Here is a 22,191-nt window from a genome sequence, read left to right on the forward strand (position 1 = left end):
CATGAATCGATTTACTTAGGGATTTGACTTTCCTCTTTTGCTTAGGATTAGATTTCCTCTTTTGCTTAGGATTAGATTTCCTCTTTTAATTAGGATTAACTTTTCCTTTTCCTTTTAGGATTTACTTTCCTCTTTACTTTAGGATTAATTTTCATATTTCACTTATAATTTTAGATTTTTAAGATTTCCTATTTAGGATTTGGAAATTTTCTATTTCTTAAGGTTTTCCTATCTTGAATAGGATTTATGAATTTCCTAATTTAATTAGGATTTAGAGTACAATATGATTTAGGATTTTATTTAGGTTTTCATGCTTTCTATTAGGATTTTAAAGTTTCTTATTTTATTGAGGATTTTAAGATTCCCTATTTTATTTAGGGTTTTAGGTTTTAGGGTTTTTAAGATTTTCTATTATCCCTAAGATTTTAGGATTTGTTTTAGGATTATCTTTTCTAAGTTTTTCTAGGGTTCATGCGATTTTTAGTTTTTAGGGTTTTTAACAACTTATGCATGTAATCAAGAAAACAATCAATCTAACAACCTAAACAACCTCAAGCAAGCCGATTTATACTTATGGAATTTTCGGATTAATTCTGATTTAGTTTTAGGGTTTTAGGCTTTTAAAGTTTCGGCCTTAGTTTAGGTATTTTTGATTTGCGATTTTAGGTTTAGATAATTAAAACTTCTCTAGCAACTTTGGCGAGTTTAGCTTAAGCGATAATCAACTTTTCTAGCAACCTAAACGAGTCAAACAATCGAGCAAACAAGCAATCGGATCAAGCAAGCAATCGAATCATACAAGCAAAGCAATCACTTAATCAATCATCATTCGTTTTAGGGTTTCTCTTTGCTTAACTTTCAAGTTCAATTGTTGGTTCTTTAGCTTTAGAGTTTTGATGTTACCTTTCACCTTATGGGGTTGTATGGACTAGAACCGGGAGCTAAAGACCTCGGTAACTCACGCTGCTACAACGAACCGCAAACAGTACCACGATGAACAGTACCGCGATGAACAGTGTCGTGATGAACAGTGTCGCGATGAACAGTGTCGCGATGAACAGTGCCGCGATGAACAGTGTCGGAGATGAACAGTATCAGCGATGAACAGTGTCGGCGATGAACTGTGCCGCGATGAATAGTGTCGGCGTGAACAGTACTGCGATTTTTAGGGTTAGGGTTGTTAAGAGCAAACTCGTGCTGATAACGTGTTATAAAACTTGTTGTTCTTATTGATTAATGAATGAGGTTTCGATACATATATATACATTACATTGGGAGACAAATCCACATTGGGCTAGTAAACCCTAAAGCCCAAAAGCCCACTAAGTATAAAATAGGCCGTCATAAGGAGAATCTTCAAGAAACTTGGACATGGGCCTTCTAGGATATTGATTAGGCTCACGGTTATGGAGTCCATCCAATATGTGATTTATAACAGTAAGAGTTTTTTTATGACTCGCTGTTAACCAAAACATAAATAATATATAACTAAAAATATATATAAAAACTATACTTACATATGTGCAAATCTTCGTATATGATCGCAAATACTACAACCTTAAGATTGGAGTAGCTCTTCCGTCTTGAAATGGCATATTAAGAAAACATAATTAATATTGTAAAGACCTTATTGTAGTTATCTAATTGCTCTTAAGTTTAACCTTATGTGTATTAGTACTATATATATATATATATATATATATATGCGTAATATTTTACCTAATGAATATCATTCAAATCATAGTCTCTATGATTAATGCAAACAAATTGTTACTCAAAAGTTGAGCAATGGGAACTAGTTAAATATTAACAGAAGAAACAAATAAATTACAATTATAAAATCGTTTAATTTCAATTGGACCTATTATAAAATATCACGCACATGAGTGAGGTTTGGTAGCCAGAGCCATGTGTCTGTCACACGAGATCCAAAGCATCTTGATCTCTTACTGGTCTTAGATCAGAGACTTAGAAAAAATGATGTTGTTTCCTTAATATTGCTCTGTGAGTACTGTTCCATTTCAACAGATTAATTAATGTCAATTTTCTCTTATTACGGGCTTGGATTGCTTGATTAATTATGATTGCTTCTATTCGTTGTCACTGTCTGTGTTTGCGCGCGAGACGCTCTTACGTCTTGTGTTTGTAAACTATGCACACTAAGCCAACTTTTAATAATTAATAGTGTAGTGGTGAATATAAAACCTGCTTATAGGTACGATGATGAGCTTTGGGGGTAGTTTACAAAATCTTGGATCCGTCTTTGGGAAAATTCAGTATTCATGATGGCTAAATCAAGTTGGCTTCGCTTTGATTACATATGAAGGAAAACTTTATAGGATGTATATATTAAATATTAGTTTCTGGTCCGACTATTATTATAGTTAAGTTCCTGCCAAACATCTTGTAATTAGCTGAAACTAAAGATGCAAAACTGGTTTTAGGTTCAAAGTTCTTGGTATATAAAAACGTATAAATTGAATAATAGAAATCTAATTTTATTTATTTCACTGTGGGTTCGTTTCGGTGTCTGTTGATGTAATATAATTTGAATTTGCTTGGAGGTACTTATCTTTTTTTTGTCAAACAGGTACTTATCAAATTTCATTTGTTCAGTTTAGGTCATGTAAAATTGAAACTCTGCTGATTTATTCTTTCTTCCATTTATAGTTTGTTTTCTTTTGTTTTATTACGATTTTGATTTGTATATCTGAATTTGTTTAATCGAACACTCTCAACTGAATCTTTAACAAATGCTTATGGTAAGAGTTTAAGAATTTGAAAGCTTATCTGAAAGCTGAAACAAATAATCACGATTTTTTTTTTTTGATAATTAATCATGTTAATACTATGACCAACAGTACTGTGTTTTGGTTTAGTTGTTGAAATTTGTCTTATTGATTAAAGTTAATAACCTATTTATCCATTCACTATACTTTCATGTTGGTCATAGTAAACGCTTAAGTGGCAAACAAAAACCAGCTTTCTACTATATATTTTAAACATGAATATAGACTTTCGTCTAATTTATCCAATTACAAAAAAAAAAAAAAAAAAAAAAAAAAACAAGATGAAAGTGAATCACACCAAAGGTTAACCAACCAAGATATTGTCAGCTATTATCAATTTGCGTGTGACAAGACAACAAAAATAGAAACTTTTTACCTAAAGTATGACGCGCGTGTGAAATTATCACAACTTGTTGAAAGATTATTCATTATTCGACCAATCTTCTAACTTTTTTCTTTTAAAACAAAACTTTATTGTTTAATACCAAATCAGAGAGGAGATTCCCATGGCAAGGAAGAATAACTTTAATTTTTTATATAGTTGGAATCTTCTTCCATACATGTTATGTCAAAGTTTGTTGTTCCTTTCAATTTTCAATCATAAACTCTCACTTACGTCTGCTACTTATTGCAAAAAAAAAAGTATCCTAAATTCAGTTCACCTAAATAAACAAATAGTTAGAAGACGGTAACAATGAGAAAAGATTGCTAGGGGCCGGGGAAGACAAAAACTAGACGCGTGCGTTGCATTTTGCTTCTTCGCAAAAGAAAGTTGCGACATAAAAAAAACCATCTCAACCAACAAAACAGTAATCCAATAATCTCATCTACCTCACAACCACATCTTATGTTTTTCTAGCCAGTGATCAGTATAAATTGAAAACTCAAAAACATTCTAGACCACTACCAAATGCAGGCCCGGCCCTGTGCCCATTTTTGAGAAACATTTGTATGGGGCCTCAAATTTTTGAGGCCTTTTTATGGAGAATTTTTTTTTTTTTTTTTAAATAGGCTTCAAAATTAACCAAAAAACTCTAATATTAGTAAAAAAACACATAATTAACAAAAAAATATGCCATAATTAATAAAAAAGTCTCAAAATTAACAAACAATGTCTAAAATTTAAAAATATTTATAAATAAAAATTATAAATATCTCATAATTAGTAAAAAAAAAATTTTTGCAATTTTTATTATTTAAAAAGGCCTCAATTTTTTTTTCGTATTTGGCCTCGAATTTTACCGGACCGGCACTGACCAAATGCACTAATCAGTTTTGACACTTCTTCTACATACGTGAATGGTTTTACAAAGGAAACACAATTGTTCCTTCAAGAAGAGTCACATCTCCACGAGGCTAAGTGGGACACACATTGCCCACCGTTTCTATTACAAAGTATCTTTTAATCCAATAGGACAAACGCTGACCAAAAGAAAAAGAAAAACAATGGGACAAAGAAAATAACTTAACTCCTATCGATTGTTATTTGTAGTTTTTGGGGTAAAAGCAAAACCTGCACCCCCAACTTGCAGGTTTTCTTACATTCCAACTTGCTCCATCAACTTTAAGTTAAGTAAATTACTTGACATCTTCTCTTTATTCTTATGTTTTTAGAATCTTTATTTGTTTCTAACAACTATCAAAAAGTATCATTTTCGAGAGTGTACAGATGGAAGAATAATCAGATCATCTTCTGTAAATAATTGGAAAAAATCAAAGACGTTAATCGTTTTTTCTATTATACACCCTTTCTTTCCAATTTCATAAACAAGTAAATAACAAAGTCAGCGGCGAAATTCAACTTTGTATATTCATATATATATATATATATATTTTTTGACATCTTTAGATCGACAAGGCCCGATCCATAACCAATCTCTACTACGCGGGATAACGCGACTTACTGGAGTCGAACTCCGGTGGGGAAGACGGAGTCAAATGGACTTAACCACTTGACTAAAGACACATCTCCAATATATTCATATTTTTATATACTACTACCTTATAAATTTTTGTCAACTCTATTTTTTTTTTTTGTCATCCGAAATTAATTAAAGCTCAAAAGAGTCATTCTTGAGGAATGTTATTTACATAAGTTATATGAAGCGGTTCTGTACGAACTTTTCGTGCCAGATTATCCGCCTTATCATTAGCCCTACGAGAAACTAAAGATAAAGAAAAAGATGAAAACTCCTCCTTGTCGCTCTGAAATTTTTCCAAATACACTGAAAACGCCGGCCATTCGGTTGGAGAAGACACCATCTTCACCAGGTCTGAACAGTCTGTAAGGAACGCTACCTCTTGATTATCTGCACCAATCATACATTTCATCGCCCAGAGAAGGGCTTCGAATTCGGCATTTGTCAACTCTACTTGGTCCCTTTATTATTGGCACCAAAACTTTGCTTAATAAATTACATTGATTCCAAATCAATGGCTTTTTTTTTTACTTATTTATTTATTGTTAGTGCTAATTGCTGATATTTTCTCTCAACATTAAAACGTTGACTTCTTACATAGAAATGTCATTTAAGCTTTTTTATAAAGACTACATGTTGGAAGGGTAAAAAATGACTATTAGTACATGTTAAGAAATTCACTGCCCAAAACTCTAAAAGAAAAATGAAAATAATATTTAATCCATTTTATAAAGAGTGTTATTCTACATTGTTCACACATAGAAAACTATTAAATTTTGATTATATCTCTTATCAATACATTAAATAAAATTATCTCTCATATTAATACATTAAAGAAATAAAGTTAAAATTAGATTTTTATTTAAAATTTTGCATTGTAAATACAAAACGGTACTTTTTGTAAAACAAAAAAAAACGATAACTTTGTAAAATAAAAATAAAATCTTCAAACGACATACTGTTTTATTATAAAACGGAGGGATTAATATCTCTTTTTCTCTCTAGAATATGGGACACCCACGCAGCCTGGAAGTGAGAGAGAGACAGTCTTGTTCTGTTGTGTAAATACTCTAAAGAGACCAAACAAATTGATTTTTTTTATTATTTTAAAAGTATTAATTGAAGGGTTCTTTTTTTTTCCGATGCATATACTATGAGATAACGATGCCTCAAAAAAAGATTTTTTTTTTGGGGTTTGGTAATTTATGTGGAAAAGGTACACATTACCTTACTTGTTCTGTTGTTCACCAGGAACATACCCATCAAAGACATCTTTACAGCTTTCTTTTCCCTGAGATTTGGGTTTGTTTCAACTGTTTTCTCCTGTCTCTCCTAAGACTAGTGGGTCTTTTCCAAGAATCTTCAATTTAAACACCATTTAAAACCTACTTCAAGAATCTTCCGAGAATCTGACGTCTTTTTTTTTTGTGAGTTTTCTTTTTATTTCCCATTTCTCAACTTCAAAGGTCTCATCTTTTTTGGTTAAATCAAGCAAGAATCAAATTAGTGCTAAACTTTTTTAAAAGATTCCTTCTTTAATTGAGGTTAAATCAGTATCTCTTAACCCACAAGGGATTAGGGTATTTTAACCAACTTGTAAGAATCAACAGAAAAAAAAAAAAAAAAAAATTGGACCTTTTCACTAATATCTTGATTCTCAGGTTCTTTTCTATTACAAGTTTTTTGCTTTGATTTTGTTTGGGGTTTGATGAAATGGATGCTTTGTTTTTTTCAGATGTGGCTTCATTGATTTGAGTGAGCCATGGAAAACAGTTCTCTTCCTATGGATCCGGCTATGGATTCTTCATTCATGGACGGATTGCTATTAGAAGGTTGCTGGTTAGAGACAACAGATGCATCCGAGTTCCTTAATTTTAGTCCTTCAACTTCTGTAACCCCTTTTGACCCTTCTTCCTTCATGTGGTCTCCAACGCAAGACACATCTAATAGCTTATCTCAGATGTATGGTCAAGATTCTGCAGAAAGATCGAGTCTTGAGGATCAAAATCAAGGGAGAGATCTCTCTAGCTTTAATAGACGGTGGTGGATTGGACCAAGTGGTCATCATGGCTTTTCGGTTATGGATAGATTGGTTCAAGCAGTGACACACATTAAAGATTTCACAAGTGAGAGAGGCTCTCTTATACAGTTGTGGGTGCCTGTGGATAGAGGTGGTAAGCGAGTTTTAACCACAAAGGAACAACCTTTTAGCCATGATCCAATGTGCCAAAGGCTTGCTCATTACAGAGAGATCTCTGAGAATTATCAATTCTCTACTGAACAGGAGGATTCAGGTTCCAGTTCCAGGGACTTGGTTGGTTTGCCTGGAAGAGTTTTCTTGGGGAAGGTTCCTGAATGGACTCCTGATGTGAGGTTTTTCAAGAACGAGGAGTATCCCAGAGTACAACATGCTCAAGACTGTGATGTTCGAGGCACGTTAGCTATTCCTGTGTTTGAACAAGGTAGTCAGATTTGTTTAGGTGTTATTGAGGTTGTAATGACCACTCAAATGGTTAAATTAAGCCCTGACCTTGAAAGCATCTGCAGAGCACTTCAGGTTTTTGTTTCTTTTGCTTTGTCTCCTTTGTCTTTGAAATAAGCTTTCTTGGAACCTTAAGCATTGTTTAATCATCTTCACAGGCAGTTGATCTTAGGAGCACAGAAATTCCGATACCGCCTTCTCTAAAGGTAAATGTTTATAAAATTTTCTCTTTTTGTTTAGCTGACTTAACAACATGTCATATCCTTCTTAAATCAGGGACCTGACTTCTCTTACCAAGCTGCATTACCTGAAATCAGAAACCTCTTGAGATGTGCTTGTGAGACGCATAAACTACCATTAGCACAAACATGGGTCTCTTGTCTCAAACAAAGCAAAACCGGTTGCCGTCACAACTATGAGAACTATGTCCATTGTGTATCCACAATCGATGATGCTTGCTATGTTGGTGATCCTTCAGTCCGTGAATTCCACGAAGCTTGCTCTGAGCATCATCTCTTGAAAGGTCAAGGAGTTGTTGGAGAAGCCTTTTTGACCAATGGTCCTTGCTTTTCGTCTGATGTTTCTAGCTACAAGAAATCTGAGTACCCTCTCTCTCACCACGCAACTATGTTTGGCTTACATGGCACAGTCGCGATACGCTTACGCTGTATCCACACGGGTTCAGCTGATTTTGTCTTGGAGTTCTTTTTGCCTAAAAATTGCCGAGATATCGAGGAACAGAGGAAAATGTTGAATGCTCTTTCAACTATAATGGCGCACGTACCTAGAAGCTTAAGGACAGTCACGGAGAAGGAACTAGAAGAAGAGGGAGATTCAATGGTGAGCGAGGTCATAGAGAGAGGAGTGACATTGCCAAAGATAGAGAATATATCCGAAGTACCTCAGAGTATTAGTACTCCTCAAAATGTAGGAATAGTATTTGATGGAGGAACAACAGAGATGGGCGAGCTAGGTTCTGACTATGGCAAAGGTTTGAGTGTAAATGACAACAACACGTTCTCTAGTGGTAGTGGTTTCAATAGAGTGACTGAGAAAAAGCGAACAAAAGCCGAAAAAAACATAACTTTGGATGTTCTTCGCCAATATTTCGCAGGGAGTCTCAAAGATGCTGCCAAGAGTATTGGTGGTAAGCAAAACATTTACATTCTTAATTCTTGAATTTTCAGTTCATCAGAGATTCTGTTATTGATCTTGGAATTTGTTTCAGTTTGTCCAACAACATTGAAGAGAATATGCAGACAGCATGGGATACAGAGATGGCCATCAAGAAAGATCAAGAAAGTTGGTCATTCGCTTCAGAAAATCCAACGGGTCATCGACTCGGTAGAAGGTGTTTCTGGTCATCATCTTCCTATAGGCTCCTTCTACGCGAGTTTCCCAAATCTAGCTTCTTCACCAGAAGCATCATCCCTACAACAACAATCCAAGACGACGACGTTCTTGCCTTCTTCACATTCACAACATGCAAAATCCCCTGGTTCCTCGTGTAGTCACAGCTCAAGCTGTTCCAGTGAACCACAAGTAAACAAGGAAGATCCCACGGATAAGACTAGACAAGTCTCAGTATCCTTTAAGGAAACGCAAACCACACACTTATCACCATCAACATCATCACAAGAGGATGATTTTCTGAGGATAAAGGTAAGCTATGAGGAGGAAAAGATCCGGTTTAGGATGCGAAACTCGCATAGGTTAAAAGATTTATTGTGGGAAATAGCGAAACGATTTAGTATAGAAGATGTGAGCAGATACGATCTGAAATACCTAGATGAAGACAATGAATGGGTTCTGTTGAGATGTGACGACGATGTAGATGAGTGTGTAGATGTTTGCAGATCTTTTCCAGGACAAACGATTAAGCTTTTGCTTCAGCTCTCTTCTTCTTATCTTCCAGAACGTTCTTCTGTCAGTGGATGCCCTTTATGACATGAAGATGAAGAGACATTTTAAGAGAGGAGACAAATATTGCATATAGTTTGTGTTGTGTAAGCATTGTTCATAGGTTTTCTTCACTATTTTAAAGACGCACCAAAGAAAGAGAGAACGTTTAAAGAGCCTTTCTTCTAGAAAAAAAAAATAATTGAAGTTTTCTTTTGTGTCTAAGTGGTGGATTTGCAATAATAAGGAAGAAAATAAAACAAGAGTCAAGAAGTGAATCAAAATTTAATTGCCTAAAACAAAAAGTTACTTTGGCTATAAATTAAGAGTTTACTGAAAAAATGGATTACATTAATTTTTGACAAAATATAAATTATGGCTTTATTTTGACTCGGTGTACAACAAATATTTCACTAAGTCTAGAAATTAATAACATATAATTACACTACCAGAAACAAAAAAAAAAAGGATTAAAGGTGGTTCGTCTGTATATAGTGTGTGTACATATATGACTGATCCAAAAGAACTCTTTGACTATCCGGTTCTACCGGTTCTGCGGCCATACGGTGAATCATTTCCACGAACCCGGTTATTATCATGATCAGAACCACTGCTCCTTTTACGTCTCTCTTCTTTGGGTTGGTCTCTGATAGTCCTCACAACTTCTAATTCTCTAAGCACATCATCCATTGGCGGTCGGTTTTTCGGGTCCGCCTCGAGACACCGAAGAATGAGCTCGGCGGTTTTGACCACCGCCAAAAGTGGATACTTGTGCTCGAGCCGTGGGTCCATCATTTTCTGAACCTTCTTCTTCTGGTTCAGCACCGGTTTAGCCCATTCCACAAGATTCTGTTGCGCAGATGGTCGGTTTGGGTCTAATGCTCTTAAACCGGTTAAGAGCTCTAAGAGTACCACTCCAAACCCGTAAACATCACTCCTCACATATAGATGACCTATAAACATCATTTAAGTTAATCCAAAATTCAAAGGAAAACACCGATGACAATTAAACATGCATGTTTTCTTAATAGTACAATTTGCACGTTCTATTTACCTGTAGCCATGTACTCGGGAGCTGCATAGCCTTGTGTGCCCATGACACGTGTGGTCACGTGTGAGAATCCATTAATGGGGCCATTTTTAGCTAGTCCAAAGTCTGAAAGCTTGGCGTGGAAGGTCTGAAAAAACACGGCAAGAAAATGTTACTAAAAAGCAGGACATATCTTCTAGAAACAGCATGCAAAGTGGTTGAAAAGAGCTAGAGAACCGTACGGAATCAAGAAGAATATTGGAAGCTTTGAAGTCTCTGTAGATAACACTCTTTTCGGAGTTATGCAAAAAAGTAAGTCCTTGGGCTGCTTCAATGGCTATCTTCAAACGTGTGTCCCACGGCAATGCCTCTGCACCTTCTGCATTAACATTACATGCATATATCTTTATATTTGTGTATAAATATGTGTATAAGATAAGGTAACTATAATGGATTAATTGAGAAATTATACTTGAAAAGAGGTGATTTTCAAGGCTTCCTTTAGGCAAATACTCATAGACCAAGAGGAACTGATTCTCTTCCCAGCAATAACCCAAGAGCTTCACCAAATTTGGATGATGAAACTTCCCTAGGAATCTCACTTCACACTGCAATTTTACAATATATAAACTTATAAACACCACACATTAACAATTATATTCGATATATACGACTATTTTAAGAGTAACTGATGTTTTTTTTTGTTAGATGTTTTGTAGATCGATCATTCATAAGCTGATGCTTATTTATCATCGTTCCTTGTCAAGATTAGTTGATTTCATTTTTATAGTAGAGATACTAATTTCATATAATATTCTATGATCTGTCGACACAATATATGGTTGTGATTTGTGAATGTTTTTTTTTTTTTTTTGTAAAATATGTGGCTGTGAATGGTTCACAACTTTTTTAAAAAAAGATATAAAACGGAATTTCTAGCTGAAGAAATTAATTTGCACGCACCAATACAAGAAATATCCAACCATATCATTTATTTATTTAATATTTTTTTTAATTATAAAAAAATTTCATTAAATATTCATTGACTATTATATGTATTGTTTCTTTCCGATTGACTAATTATGTTACGTGATAATTCCTTTGACTTCGTCTTCTTCTCCTGGCTTAAAATGTCAAGTTGACCTCTTCTTCTTTTATTAGGTACGAACAAGTATAATTTCCAACTAATAAACACGGTCGGATTCTAGCGAGACCGGCGGTGATACAACATTATTCGATTATAAGTAAGAAATGCTCTAAATTATCACCCAAAACCAAACAGAACAAAACTTCCAAATATACCATTATTTTGAAAATAAATCACAAACAAAATTTGGAGTTAAGTAAAAGTTTAGTAAGGGTTACTAAATCATTAAAGACCCGTTCATATACTTTCACTATATGGAGCAAGAAAACGACTAGCAAGCTAAAAGTGTGACAAGAAAATGAATAATTTTGTTTTTACCGAAATTTGTGCTTACGTACTTTTAAAGTAACAATTACTGTTTTTTTGTTTACGTATATAGTATTTAAGTACACATGACATTCCTAATTTTGAAGAAACTGAGACAAAAAAAGATGTCCATTTTTGCTCCAATTAGAATCTTTTAATGATTTTAACGCAATTTTAAGTTCAAATAAAAAAGGAAAGTTGGGAGTTACTTGCCTGCCATTCATGTAAGCCTTGCTCACTATCAGGATTTGATTTCTTAACGGCGACTGGTATTCCGACGCCGGCTCTCGACGGAGCTAATGTTTTCTCATCCACCCATCCCTTGAAAACCTGTCCGAATCCACCTTCTCCGATCACAGACTCTGGTCGGAAATTCTTTGTAGCCGTCTTAAGCTCCACTAGTGTAAACATCTTTAGATTTGGTGTCACTATCTTCCCACTCGGTGGCACTGCTTTTCTTCCTAAACCCAGTTTTTCTACCGGCTTTAATGGTGGATTATCGACGGATCTCGCCTTCTCCTGCGGTTCTTCTCGAGGTGGGTTTTCGACGGATCTCGTCTTCTCCTGCGGTTTTTCCCGAGGTGGGTTTTCGACGGATCTTGTCTTCTCCTGCGGTTTTTCGTGAGGTGGGGTAGCGACGGATCTCGTCCTCTGTTGCGGTTTTTCACGAGGTGGGGTAGCGGCAGGTCTCGTTTTATGTCCTGATTCGGGCGCCGGAAACTTGGGATTTAACGCCGGCATCGCCACAAGCGCCGGTGGAAACTTTTTATTCTCTGGGTTATGGACACGTCTCACTGTATAGATTGATGATACACACGACCTTATTAGATTGAAACTTCAGTTGAGAAAATAAAAACAGAGACTTTAACAGAAAAGAAAAACAGAGTAAGCATTGACATTTTCATAGTTGAAAAGCACAATGGAAAAAAAAAAAAAAAAACAGGAAAGCATTTTTTTTGGGGGTAATTTAAGAACTGGAAGAAACTTATGAATCATCAGAAAATACAAAAGAAAAAAAAACGAGTAAATAGATCTAAAGTGTTTGGATTTTGCCCCCAAAAAAAAAGAACAGAGAGATGTGTGTATGAACCTGGGAGGGGTTTGGTGGAGGCAGGGCTCTGTTCATGTTGAACAGTGGAAGATCCAGAGCCAGGACATATGTTACCCATTAAGATCAAACCAGTTCTTGACTTTCCTCTGTTTTCCTCTGTTTTGAGTAATCCTTGCTTCACCCTTTACGATCATAAGATTTAGAGAGAAACTTTTCTCCAACTCTCCCTTTTTCTTTTTCTATCTTTCTCCTTTGGGGATTTTAATTGAAAGATTGAGGAAGAAGCTGAGAAACGGAGAGGAAAGACCAAGCAAAACTCTCTCTTTGGGGAAAATTTATTATTTATTTTAGTTTCATAAAAGGATGTGTATGTTTGCCCAAAAAAAAAAAAAAGGATGTGTATTTGATATCCTTTGACAACAAAAAAAATGTGTATTTGATATCGTCGTGATTATTATTACTTGATTGATTGGTTGATGTTGAAATATATATTTTATTGCCACAAATTTCAACGTTAATTAGTCCTTGATTTAGACGTATTTACATTTTCTCATTGCATACCATGTCTACGGTTAAATGTGAAAATGTAAATTACACATTTCAAGGCGGTGCTTATTTATTGGGTCGCAAATAGAAAAGAAAATCGTAGAATAGATAAATATAGAATTTTCATTATTCAAATTTCTTCCATGTATCCACCTAGTTAAAGTGAGAATAATTATCTTTCTGTTAGAAAAATTAGAAAGTAGAGTTAGTGAGAAATTTTCCCCCCTTCCAGAAGAAACACTTTTTTATTTAGGGTCTAAATGGTAATCGAGGAATCCGGCTGAATCTAGCTGAATTGCTGAATCTGATAGAATATATTTGTGTTTTCTGCGGAATTTGGCTGAATAATTTAAAGTTCAAATGGTAACTGCTGAATGTGGCTGAATTTTTTTAAAAAATCTAATCGATTAAACTTCTAAAATTATTAGCTAGAGAAATGTTTCGCCAAAACCAAACCGAAATTGACATAAAAACAAATGGATCTTAAACTTAATTTCCGAAAGAAGCGGAACCAAAATATTTTGGATACCTCAATAAATCGAAATACAATTATATATCTAAAACATTAGTTAGTTTTATAATGAATAATAAAAAGTCCAAATAACCAAAAAAATACTATACACTAAAAGATCTGAAAATTTCTCAAAAATATTCAAAATGTTATTTGGGTAAGTACCAGAACTAAAAAAATATTCGAAATTTTGTTTGTTCCCAATTGGTTCTTGATTCAAAAAACCGAAATGCTTTGAAATATTCGGAATCGAACCGCATTTTAACCGAAATTCTAAAATAGCCGAATGTATACTTAACTCGAGAACCGAAATATCCAAAACCAAAAATTACATAATTGAAACCGAACCAAATACTCGAACATCCAAGACTATCCACAAAATAAAATAAAATAAAACAAAAAATATCAAAAATATTAAAAATTACTAGTTCCTGAAAACAGACTTCAAAACACATTATTCAAAAAAACGTATCAAAATTTACTAATAAAATGCATCACATATTGTCATATTTGTTGTTTAATTCCCTCTCATATTATTTGCTTGTTTTCTAGTATTTGTTAAAGGTTTGATTAATTCAATAAATCAAAGAATAAAGTGGGATCACTATGATAAAAGATCAAAAATTCCACAACAATTTCACATATACAAATGATGTAACATGTATTTTTTTCCACATGAATTCCTCAATAATTCCACAAATGAATGTTACCATTAAAAGTTAAATTTTCTTCCATTTTTTCTTTTTATAATTCTTCCCATTTTCTCTAAAGTTTTTATCAGATCCGATGAATCATAATTTTTCAGTTTTTTAACTTATTAAAAAATAAAAGTATCATTTTTTATTTCACTGACTCCTACAATAAAGTTATGTACGTAAATAACTGTATTGTTTCTAAAAAAAAAACTGTATTGTTTCTTTATAAGACAAAATTACAACTTGCTCGTACTTCTTTTTCTTCGCACACCAAGTTACCATTCACATTTGTTAATGATCTTATATCGACTATAACGATCATATACGTCACCTCAATGACGTAACAAAACTCACAAAAACGCAGATATCGAGTGAAGATATTATTAGTGAACAAATTTCTTTGTTTTTACATGTGGAAAAAACTAAACAATAAAAAGAAACAGTAAATAGCATCGCAAATTAATACTATGAAAGAAGCTTTATTATCATGAATACTGCAAAAAATAAAAACTAAGAAAATAAATATCAGTGGGAAGAGGTCAAAGGGGAAGAACATTGTTTAGCAATGGCGGGTCCGAGTATAAACGTGACAGCATATGGAAACCTTTATAAGAAAATTTAAAAATAAATGATAACGACCAACGAGGGTCAAAAGTATGTGGTATCTACAATGATCAAGATAAGATTTGTTGATATTTGATACTTATATTTAGAACGAGAAAGTGGTTAAAACAAAACATTTCTTTTAACAGTCTATATCTTTGTGGCTTTCTTTCTTTCTTTCACACACACAGTTTATTAACAGTCCACGTAAAGTTTGAAACATTGCATATGTAATAACAAGACAATAAGACCGATGAGTCACGTAGAAAACGTGGGGAGATGTTATTTTATTCTTCTTCAATCATAAACCCTGCAATATGCGAGTATTATATACTCCCTCTATTTTAAATTAGTTATCGATTTAGAAGTTGAATTTTGTTTGAAATTAGTTGTCGTTCTAAGTTTTCATTGCATGTTTTTGACAGATTTTTCAATTTTACCTCTACTCTTTTAGTTTATTAATTGAAGATATTACATAGTAAAACAATACATTAATTAGGAGTAAAACAGAAAAATTGATTATTTTTTTAATAAACGTGAAAAAAACCTTAAACAACACGGATGGAGTATCTATGTAGACATGGGAATAATATGTGTAAACCGGATTAATTAGTGTAATGCAAGTTGACATAAATATATATATATTCGATAATTCGACGTCCGCGTAAATCAGTTAGTCACCTACTTGCATTTATGATTTAATTTCCTCCTCTTGCAAGAAATAATCAAAAGATTCGCTCTTGACTATATTATATGCATCTTGTATATGTCACATTCTTAATCTACTCTGAGATCGATGTTTCAATTTGAAGATACGTATATTTAGAAAGTATTTGTGTTAAAATCTAATTCATTTGAAATTTTATTTATCAAAACTATTATTAGTACTTGTATACGCATATACATGTAATTGTATGGATGACCCACCAATAACATCGTATGTACCTATATATATATATATGAACTTAAGAGTTCATTTTTAGTTTTTAGTTTTTTACAAAGCAACATATACTTCGAGCCAAAAAAACTCTCTTTATCCGACCAAATCCCATTCTTAAAAGGCTGACTAAACAAAAACACCCAGAAAAAAAGCACAAAACATTATTTATGCGGCCTTATCAGGAACCTTCTGATACTAGCAGAGGTTTCACTTATGAAATACAATTTAGTAACTCTGTTTTGTTTCCCCTCTTAACCGGTTAGAGTCCGTAGACTTGCGAGCCGCTCTTCGATCTTCATAAGATTTGCTCTGAGAGGCTATGTACTCAAATGCCACCACCACATCTCCTATTTTTGGCCGGTGATTCGCTTCGTCATTTAGGCACATCTCGGTTATAGCAATCGCGTAGTTAAGACACCTCTTCGAGAACTTTCCCCGTAGCAACGGGTCAACTAGAAGTCCAAATTTCTTAGGATCCTTGAGATACGGTCGAGCCTACATAACGCGAAAAAGAAAAAACACGGTTAAACGAGAGATTATGTTCTGGTTTAATCTGGTTCCAACTGTTGATCTTACTTACCCAAGCAACAAGGTACTGCTCTCCGTTTGGTTTACTCAAATCAATGGCCTTCCTGCCAGAAATCAGTTCAAGCAACACTACACCGAAGCTATAGATATCCGACTTAATGGTTAATCTTCCGCTCATTGCATATTCTGGAGCACAGTATCCGTAAGTACCCATGACTCGAGTGGACACATGTGTCCGGTTCCCCACAGGACCGACCTTGGCGAGTCCAAAGTCAGAGAGTTTGACGCTAAATTCTTTATCTAACAAAATGTTTGCGGATTTCAAATCACGGTAAATCACAGATGGGCTTATTTTACAATGAAGATACTCAATCCCACGAGCAGCACCAACCGCGATTTTCATTCGGGTATACCAGCTTAGCGGAATCTGATCAGGCTCAAGATCTGCTTCAAACAACAACAACAACAAGAAGAGAGAGGTTTGTTAATAAGAAAAACATGATGAAAACTTTTTGATTTTGGGGTAATTAAGAAAAACACACTTACCATAAAGATGATCTTCTAAGCTACCCATTGGCATGTATTCATAAACCAAAAGTCTCTGAGCACCAGAAGTGCAGTAACCGATTAGAGTTACAAGATTTGGATGATGAAAGACGCTAAGCATGCAGACCTCAACTATGAATTCTTGATTTCCTTGATGCCCATCTGGATTTAATTGCTTGATCGCCACCACCTACTCAAATTCAGTTCCCATCAAATCTTTTTACAACATTTTAAATTCTAAAAACGTTTTGAGTGAAAACAGAACATTGCTTACTTGTCCTGAATCTAAACGTCCCTTGTAGACGCTCCCAAAGCCTCCTTTTCCAATCATATTCACCTCCCGGAAATTCTTGGTGGCGGCGGCTAACTCCTTGAACGTGAAACTCCGAGCGCCACCTCCCGGTTTAGGGCTATTCACTTTCCCATTAACTAACCATAACCAGAAAACATATGTTTTCAAAAAAAAAAAAAATAAAAAAAATTTGATTTTAAATAATCATCCATAATATGTCCTAACCTAAAATGCCAGATTTTGACCCTGTCCCTCTTGGATCGTTTCTTGTGGCAACTGCAAACACAAAAGAGAGTCACGAATCATCAAGAAAACAAAAAAAATTGGAGATTGTTTTCAGATAAAAACAGAGAGATTTTTCTAAAACCTGAGGAATAATCGGTTAGGTCGGAGAGGGTATCAATGTTGATTCTCATGTCATTAGTTTGCGTGTTGAGACAAGAGAAACACCTCATTTTCCTTTATAAACTCGTGATGATGATGATGATGATCTTGAACGTAATTAATATAACAAAAATGGATTCAGAGACGGAGCTGGTTTGAGATGATGTCCAACATTATCATCAAACGCAGCTCCCGGAACCCCACACACGAAACAGAACAAAAAAAAAAAACCTAGGTTTCTCGTAATTAAAGAAAGAAGAACGAACCGGGATTATAAAGAGACTTTCTCTTTCTCTCTATAATTCCAGAAAAACAAATGGGAAAATGATTCCTTAGGAAGAATCTGATAATTGGAAAGAACTAAAATTATACAAATGGCATTTTGAATGGTGGAAAAATGGTTTCGTTTATATATTAAAAAAGAGTGGTGAAAGCAACTGTGAATTTTTTTTGAAAGGGCAACGGAAGAGAAATTAAAGGAGCCAATGGGATCCTAATTTTGGAACTGCGCGTCGTTTTCTTTCTTTCTTCGTTTGTTTTTTTTTTCAACGTTTGTTTTGTTTTTCGGTTGTAACTAAAATAAGCTCTCTGTACTTTGTTCATATAACAATGTAAGATTTATTGTCATGTTTCGAATTTGGTAAATAAGTGAAATCCTTTATTCTATCTCCAACATCACTCATAACGAAAAAAGATAGAGAAGTAATGTTCAAGTTTTATCACATCTAGAAAATTCTACAAAGTTTATATTCATACATCTTGTGAGAGTACTCTTATCGGTTTTCTTCCTTTTCTTTTTACTCTAAAAAAAATCAGAAAATTGCAACAATCTGTACATAGACTTTCCCTATATATTCAACCTTGTACCAAGAATCACATGCCTCTGCCTCTTCTTCTCCCTCCTATATCGGTAAAGCTTTCAATATTAGTACAAAGTACTTAGAGTTGTAATGCTAAATCCGGATGCTGCGATGAACCTGCCTGGTGGTTCGAGCCCGGTGAGTTTGGTGAGACAAGTCTAGCATTGAGATCCGGTGGCAACTGCTGAAATTCCTGTTTTATGTTCGGAAACAAGCCTTGTTGCGAAACAGCTGTTTCCAGCATCTGGTTTTGTGGTTGGTTAAATCCGCTGGAAGCACGGACTAGACCATTACTCTCGGTTTCTTGATTCAATACGTGAGCAGTTGGCACAGACTCTTTGCTTTCATGGGAAGAATGTCTGTTTCCTATGATGGAGCTTGAGACAGAGGTTGTCGGAGACATGATTCTGCTTGACTGATGATGATCATCAGACGCAAAGTCATTCGAACACTTCTGCTTTCCCGACACTAAGTTTTGCTGTTGAGGAGGATTCTCAGGAGGCGCTTCTGGGTTCTCTCCAACCCACCCGGGACCAAATTGGGTTCCAGTTGGTAACAATTTTTCAATTCTTGCATTGGCAAATCTCCAAGCAACAGGACCAAGATTTGCTGCATATCGTGCTAGACTCCTAGCATACCCATATTCAGTTTTCAATCCAACCTGGTAAAATAACGAAACAACGGTCAGATTCTTTGTTGCTTAGAACAAAGGAGAAATCTTTCAAGTTGCTAGCACGTACTGGAGTTAACTGTTTTAAATCATCTTCAAGCATTGTAAAAATCGAAGATTCTTGCAAGGAAGTAGAAATCTGGTCGTAGGTATCTCGCCTGTTCTCGTCGACATTTTTCATCCCGTATTTATGGACAGCCTTCACAACAGAAGCTACAGAAAATGGTTTATGTCAACAAAATGTGTTTGGCATAATGGACTCTGAAGAAGGTAATATTATAAAAGGAAGATCTTTACGTGGAAACTCCTTCTCCCAATCTATCATCAAGCCACTTTGATTCTCGCTACTATGGTTGATTCTAACCGAAGTTTCTGCTTGACGGAATCCATAAGAAGGAGGATTTTTTCTTAGATTGTAAGAACCGGATAATCTAGAGCTATCTCCAGCATAAGTGAGTGCTGCTGCATCAGCTGATATATTAGAAGTCGTGCGATCAATCAAAGATTGCTCAAGCTGTTTCTTAAGTCCTGAGCCTGGAGGACGGCCTCTTTTAACCACTTTAGGCTGTTGTGAAAGTGACACTGGTTCTTCTCCATCACTTTCTTGTCTCAAATTTCCAAAGTCCTTTTTAGCCAACTCAAGCATGGCTCGTGCCTGTTATAGCCATAGATATACTATCAGAGAATGGATTATAACAAAAGGAAGTAAAATAGCAAGTTTAAATAAGCCAAGACAAACCTGTCTGAAGTATACTGTATCTGCTGAATTGTATTCCATCGCATTCGTGCATATTAAAAATACGTCTTGCTGCAACAAAATGAAAGGGGATCAGAGAGGTTAACTCCTGACAATTAACAAACATTTCAGACCCCATTAGTTTTTCACTTTTAACAGTATATCTGCACCTTCTCAGAGTTAACACACTGTGGCTATCAAATTGTCAGATAGTTATCTTTTTACATAGTTAAGTAGTACCTTACACGCTTATCGGCAAACACAATGTTGTTACTACCAGAGAAACTATTGAACGAGACTTAACAACAATATGAAGAATCAAAACTATGAAAGGTGAACACTCCATTTTAGCTAAAGGCAAAGAGCAGAGATGTATTGAAAAACAGAAAAGTGATAGTTCAGTGAAAAGCATCGAGAATTGTGATACGTTCAAATACAAGACTTGCCTCAAATTGTTCTAAGGTAGTGTATGCCCCGGATTCTAATTTCTTCCGCAATGTGCTGAAATCCATGGGATTCTTGATAATATCATAATAATCAGGAAGCTGTAAACAAACTTTCACAGATAAAGATAAGGCAAAACAAATACTTTAACATGAAGAAGCTTAAACAAAAAAAGAACACTTCACCTCCTCTGGATCAGCAGGGTCAGAGTACACTCCATATGTATCCTTCCTTCAAGTATAGTAAAACAACAATCAATCAAAAACCAAACCCACAAAAATAGAAGAACATGGAGAAGAAGGAAGCTATGTCAGAAAATTGACATACTTTTGAACTCTATCTAGGATGAACAAGAGCAACTTTTTGTCTGGCAAAGGTGTAGACTCCACAAGTGACCCTCCTGTCCACAAGTTAAATACCACCATTAATTTAATTAATTACCAGAAAACAAATCCCAAGTTTTCTGCCTTTTCATGACTTCAAAAAAAAAAAACATGAAAAAAGAATTCATACTTGGAAGAATGTCTGTCGCTTTCGAAGCCTTTTCTCCCTGCAGAAATACAAAAACAGAGTATCATTCATCATCAACCTCAAGTTAAAAAGATCAAATCATAACACAATAAAAACAGGTGTCTGTATTTATGACAAAGTGAGAACAAGTACAATTTTTAAGGAAACTTAAGAAACTAAACTGATAGTAAAAGACAAAGCGAGAACTTGTCTCAGACACATGATTGTCTCTTCAGTGCAGAAACGGTCTTTAATTTTTCTGATAACTATGAATTAATACCAGAATCAAAACAATATTATATAATATTCAAAAAAAGAAAAGATTAACACCAAGATTTTCTCGACCAAGACAAAAAAAAAAAAAGAGTCGAAAAATAAAAATAAATATACAGAAAAAGCTGAAATTATGAATTCCCATTTCCCACCAACAAAAAAAAAAGGGGAAATAGTCAAAACTCATCACTCACTCACTCAATAACCATATTTAAGCATGAAGACGAACCTCAATTAACGCGCCAAAATCTTTAAAAAAAAAACCTAAATTAAAAGTTTTTTTCCCCAAATGAATTTTCCAAAAAGATTGTTTTTTTTATACTCTTTAACTACCGTATCGTCAGATCCGTCAATTTTCCGGCGTCTGATTGCATCGGAGTCCAAATCGCCGCCGACAGATTTGGAATTAGAAGAATCACGACGGTCGTGTGAATTCAATCCGTGCAAAAGCCGATGCTTTTTGTCTCTCCGCTCATCATCGTCGTCGTCAGAATTCGAATTCCGGCGATTTGATCGGGCGCCGGAATTAGGGTTTCTGAAACCGGATCTAAGCTCTTCTTCTTCTTCATCGGGATTTCTTCGCTGGAGCAATTGTTGCTGTTTGAGAGCTCGCTTTTGGAGGTCAAGTAGAGAAGGCCTACCTTTCTTCTTCTTCTTCATCAATGTATTATTATTATCAGCTACCTCTCCCATTCTCTCTCTCCTCTCTCTCTCTATTGTTCCGCCTTTCTCTTCTTCTAAAAAACAGTCGTTTCGTTTTTATTCATTTTATTGGGTTTTTTTTTTTTGCTTGCACATGTGTGAGTGAGTTCGTACGTGCAGACCAAAACGTGGACACGGGTTACTCGTGCGCCACTGCAATACACGTGGTTTACACTGTATGGATTGTTTTGGGATAACGTTTTTTCAGTTTTGAAATTTTATTGGGCCTACTACATGGGTCGTTATTCTAGCCCATTTGAGTTAAATCCATGTAAATGACCGGATTGCCTGCAATTCTTCTTTTATTTTTTGGGCCACTCATATAATG

The 22,191-nt window shown here is 34.8% G+C and overlaps 4 protein-coding genes across 7 annotated transcripts; 1 reads left to right on the forward strand and 3 right to left on the reverse strand.

The window, feature by feature from the left end:
• Window positions 1-5,904: 5,904 nt before the first annotated feature.
• On the forward strand, window positions 5,905-9,314 carry LOC9325140 (protein NLP5). 4 transcript variants are annotated; one of them, XM_021034274.1, is made up of 5 exons: window positions 5,905-6,135; window positions 6,444-7,265; window positions 7,349-7,396; window positions 7,467-8,337; window positions 8,419-9,137. In XM_021034274.1, the coding sequence occupies exons 2-5, from the start codon at window positions 6,471-6,473 to the stop codon at window positions 9,135-9,137; spliced, it is 2,433 nt and encodes an 810-aa protein (XP_020889933.1). In that variant the 5' UTR covers window positions 5,905-6,135; window positions 6,444-6,470. The 4 variants fall into 4 exon arrangements, with proteins under 4 accessions (XP_020889933.1, XP_020889934.1, XP_020889932.1 ...); XM_021034275.1 differs by lacking the exon at window positions 5,905-6,135 and adding an exon at window positions 6,155-6,304; XM_021034273.1 differs by lacking the exon at window positions 5,905-6,135 and adding an exon at window positions 6,167-6,369.
• A 104-nt stretch (window positions 9,315-9,418) lies between these two features.
• Window positions 9,419-13,005, reverse strand: LOC9323699 (probable serine/threonine-protein kinase PIX13). The gene is made up of 6 exons (XM_021034276.1): window positions 12,663-13,005; window positions 11,786-12,366; window positions 10,592-10,727; window positions 10,362-10,498; window positions 10,144-10,267; window positions 9,419-10,042 (listed from the first exon to the last, which is right to left on the reverse strand). The coding sequence occupies exons 1-6, from the start codon at window positions 12,739-12,741 to the stop codon at window positions 9,624-9,626; spliced, it is 1,476 nt and encodes a 491-aa protein (XP_020889935.1). The 5' UTR covers window positions 12,742-13,005; the 3' UTR covers window positions 9,419-9,623.
• Window positions 13,006-15,908: 2,903 nt separating this feature from the next.
• LOC9325141 (probable serine/threonine-protein kinase PBL22) lies at window positions 15,909-18,048 on the reverse strand. Its single transcript, XM_002889032.2, has 6 exons — window positions 17,652-18,048; window positions 17,510-17,560; window positions 17,267-17,421; window positions 16,993-17,182; window positions 16,499-16,890; window positions 15,909-16,413 (listed from the first exon to the last, which is right to left on the reverse strand). The coding sequence occupies exons 1-6, from the start codon at window positions 17,737-17,739 to the stop codon at window positions 16,144-16,146; spliced, it is 1,146 nt and encodes a 381-aa protein (XP_002889078.1). The 5' UTR covers window positions 17,740-18,048; the 3' UTR covers window positions 15,909-16,143.
• Window positions 18,049-18,363: 315 nt separating this feature from the next.
• Window positions 18,364-21,977, reverse strand: LOC9325142 (bromodomain-containing protein 9). The gene is made up of 9 exons (XM_021035329.1): window positions 21,495-21,977; window positions 20,892-20,928; window positions 20,706-20,778; window positions 20,564-20,609; window positions 20,381-20,479; window positions 19,938-20,006; window positions 19,496-19,853; window positions 19,269-19,411; window positions 18,364-19,189 (listed from the first exon to the last, which is right to left on the reverse strand). Exons 1-9 carry the CDS (start codon window positions 21,852-21,854, stop codon window positions 18,608-18,610), a joined length of 1,767 nt encoding a protein of 588 aa, XP_020890988.1. The 5' UTR covers window positions 21,855-21,977; the 3' UTR covers window positions 18,364-18,607.
• Between the last annotated feature and the right edge of the window lie 214 nt (window positions 21,978-22,191).

This window comes from Arabidopsis lyrata (genome assembly GCF_000004255.2).
Source record: "Arabidopsis lyrata subsp. lyrata unplaced genomic scaffold ARALYscaffold_2, whole genome shotgun sequence".
Lineage (NCBI taxonomy): Eukaryota > Viridiplantae > Streptophyta > Magnoliopsida > Brassicales > Brassicaceae > Arabidopsis > Arabidopsis lyrata.

Excerpts from the sequence above, each read along its gene's own strand:
- LOC9325140 (XM_021034274.1), top strand. The coding sequence starts at position 6,471 with ATGGAAAACAGTTCTCTTCCTATGGATCCGGCTATGGATTCTTCATTC. Across the intron at positions 7,266-7,348 it reads GCATCTGCAGAGCACTTCAG|GCAGTTGATCTTAGGAGCAC; the intron begins GTTTTTGTTTCT and ends TCATCTTCACAG. Across the intron at positions 7,397-7,466 it reads CGATACCGCCTTCTCTAAAG|GGACCTGACTTCTCTTACCA; the intron begins GTAAATGTTTAT and ends TTCTTAAATCAG.
- LOC9323699 (XM_021034276.1), bottom strand. The coding sequence starts at position 12,741 with ATGGGTAACATATGTCCTGGCTCTGGATCTTCCACTGTTCAACATGAA. Across the intron at positions 12,367-12,662 it reads CTCCACCAAACCCCTCCCAG|TGAGACGTGTCCATAACCCA; the intron begins GTTCATACACAC and ends CAATCTATACAG. Across the intron at positions 10,268-10,361 it reads CCAATATTCTTCTTGATTCC|ACCTTCCACGCCAAGCTTTC; the intron begins GTACGGTTCTCT and ends GTGTTTTTTCAG.
- LOC9325141 (XM_002889032.2), bottom strand. The coding sequence starts at position 17,739 with ATGAGGTGTTTCTCTTGTCTCAACACGCAAACTAATGACATGAGAATC. Across the intron at positions 17,422-17,509 it reads GTCAAAATCTGGCATTTTAG|TTAATGGGAAAGTGAATAGC; the intron begins GTTAGGACATAT and ends GGTTATGGTTAG. Across the intron at positions 17,183-17,266 it reads GACGTTTAGATTCAGGACAA|GTGGTGGCGATCAAGCAATT; the intron begins GTAAGCAATGTT and ends GAATTTGAGTAG.
- LOC9325142 (XM_021035329.1), bottom strand. The coding sequence starts at position 21,854 with ATGGGAGAGGTAGCTGATAATAATAATACATTGATGAAGAAGAAGAAG. Across the intron at positions 20,929-21,494 it reads TTGACGGATCTGACGATACG|GGAGAAAAGGCTTCGAAAGC; the intron begins GTAGTTAAAGAG and ends GTATTTCTGCAG. Across the intron at positions 20,779-20,891 it reads AGCGACAGACATTCTTCCAA|GAGGGTCACTTGTGGAGTCT; the intron begins GTATGAATTCTT and ends ACTTGTGGACAG.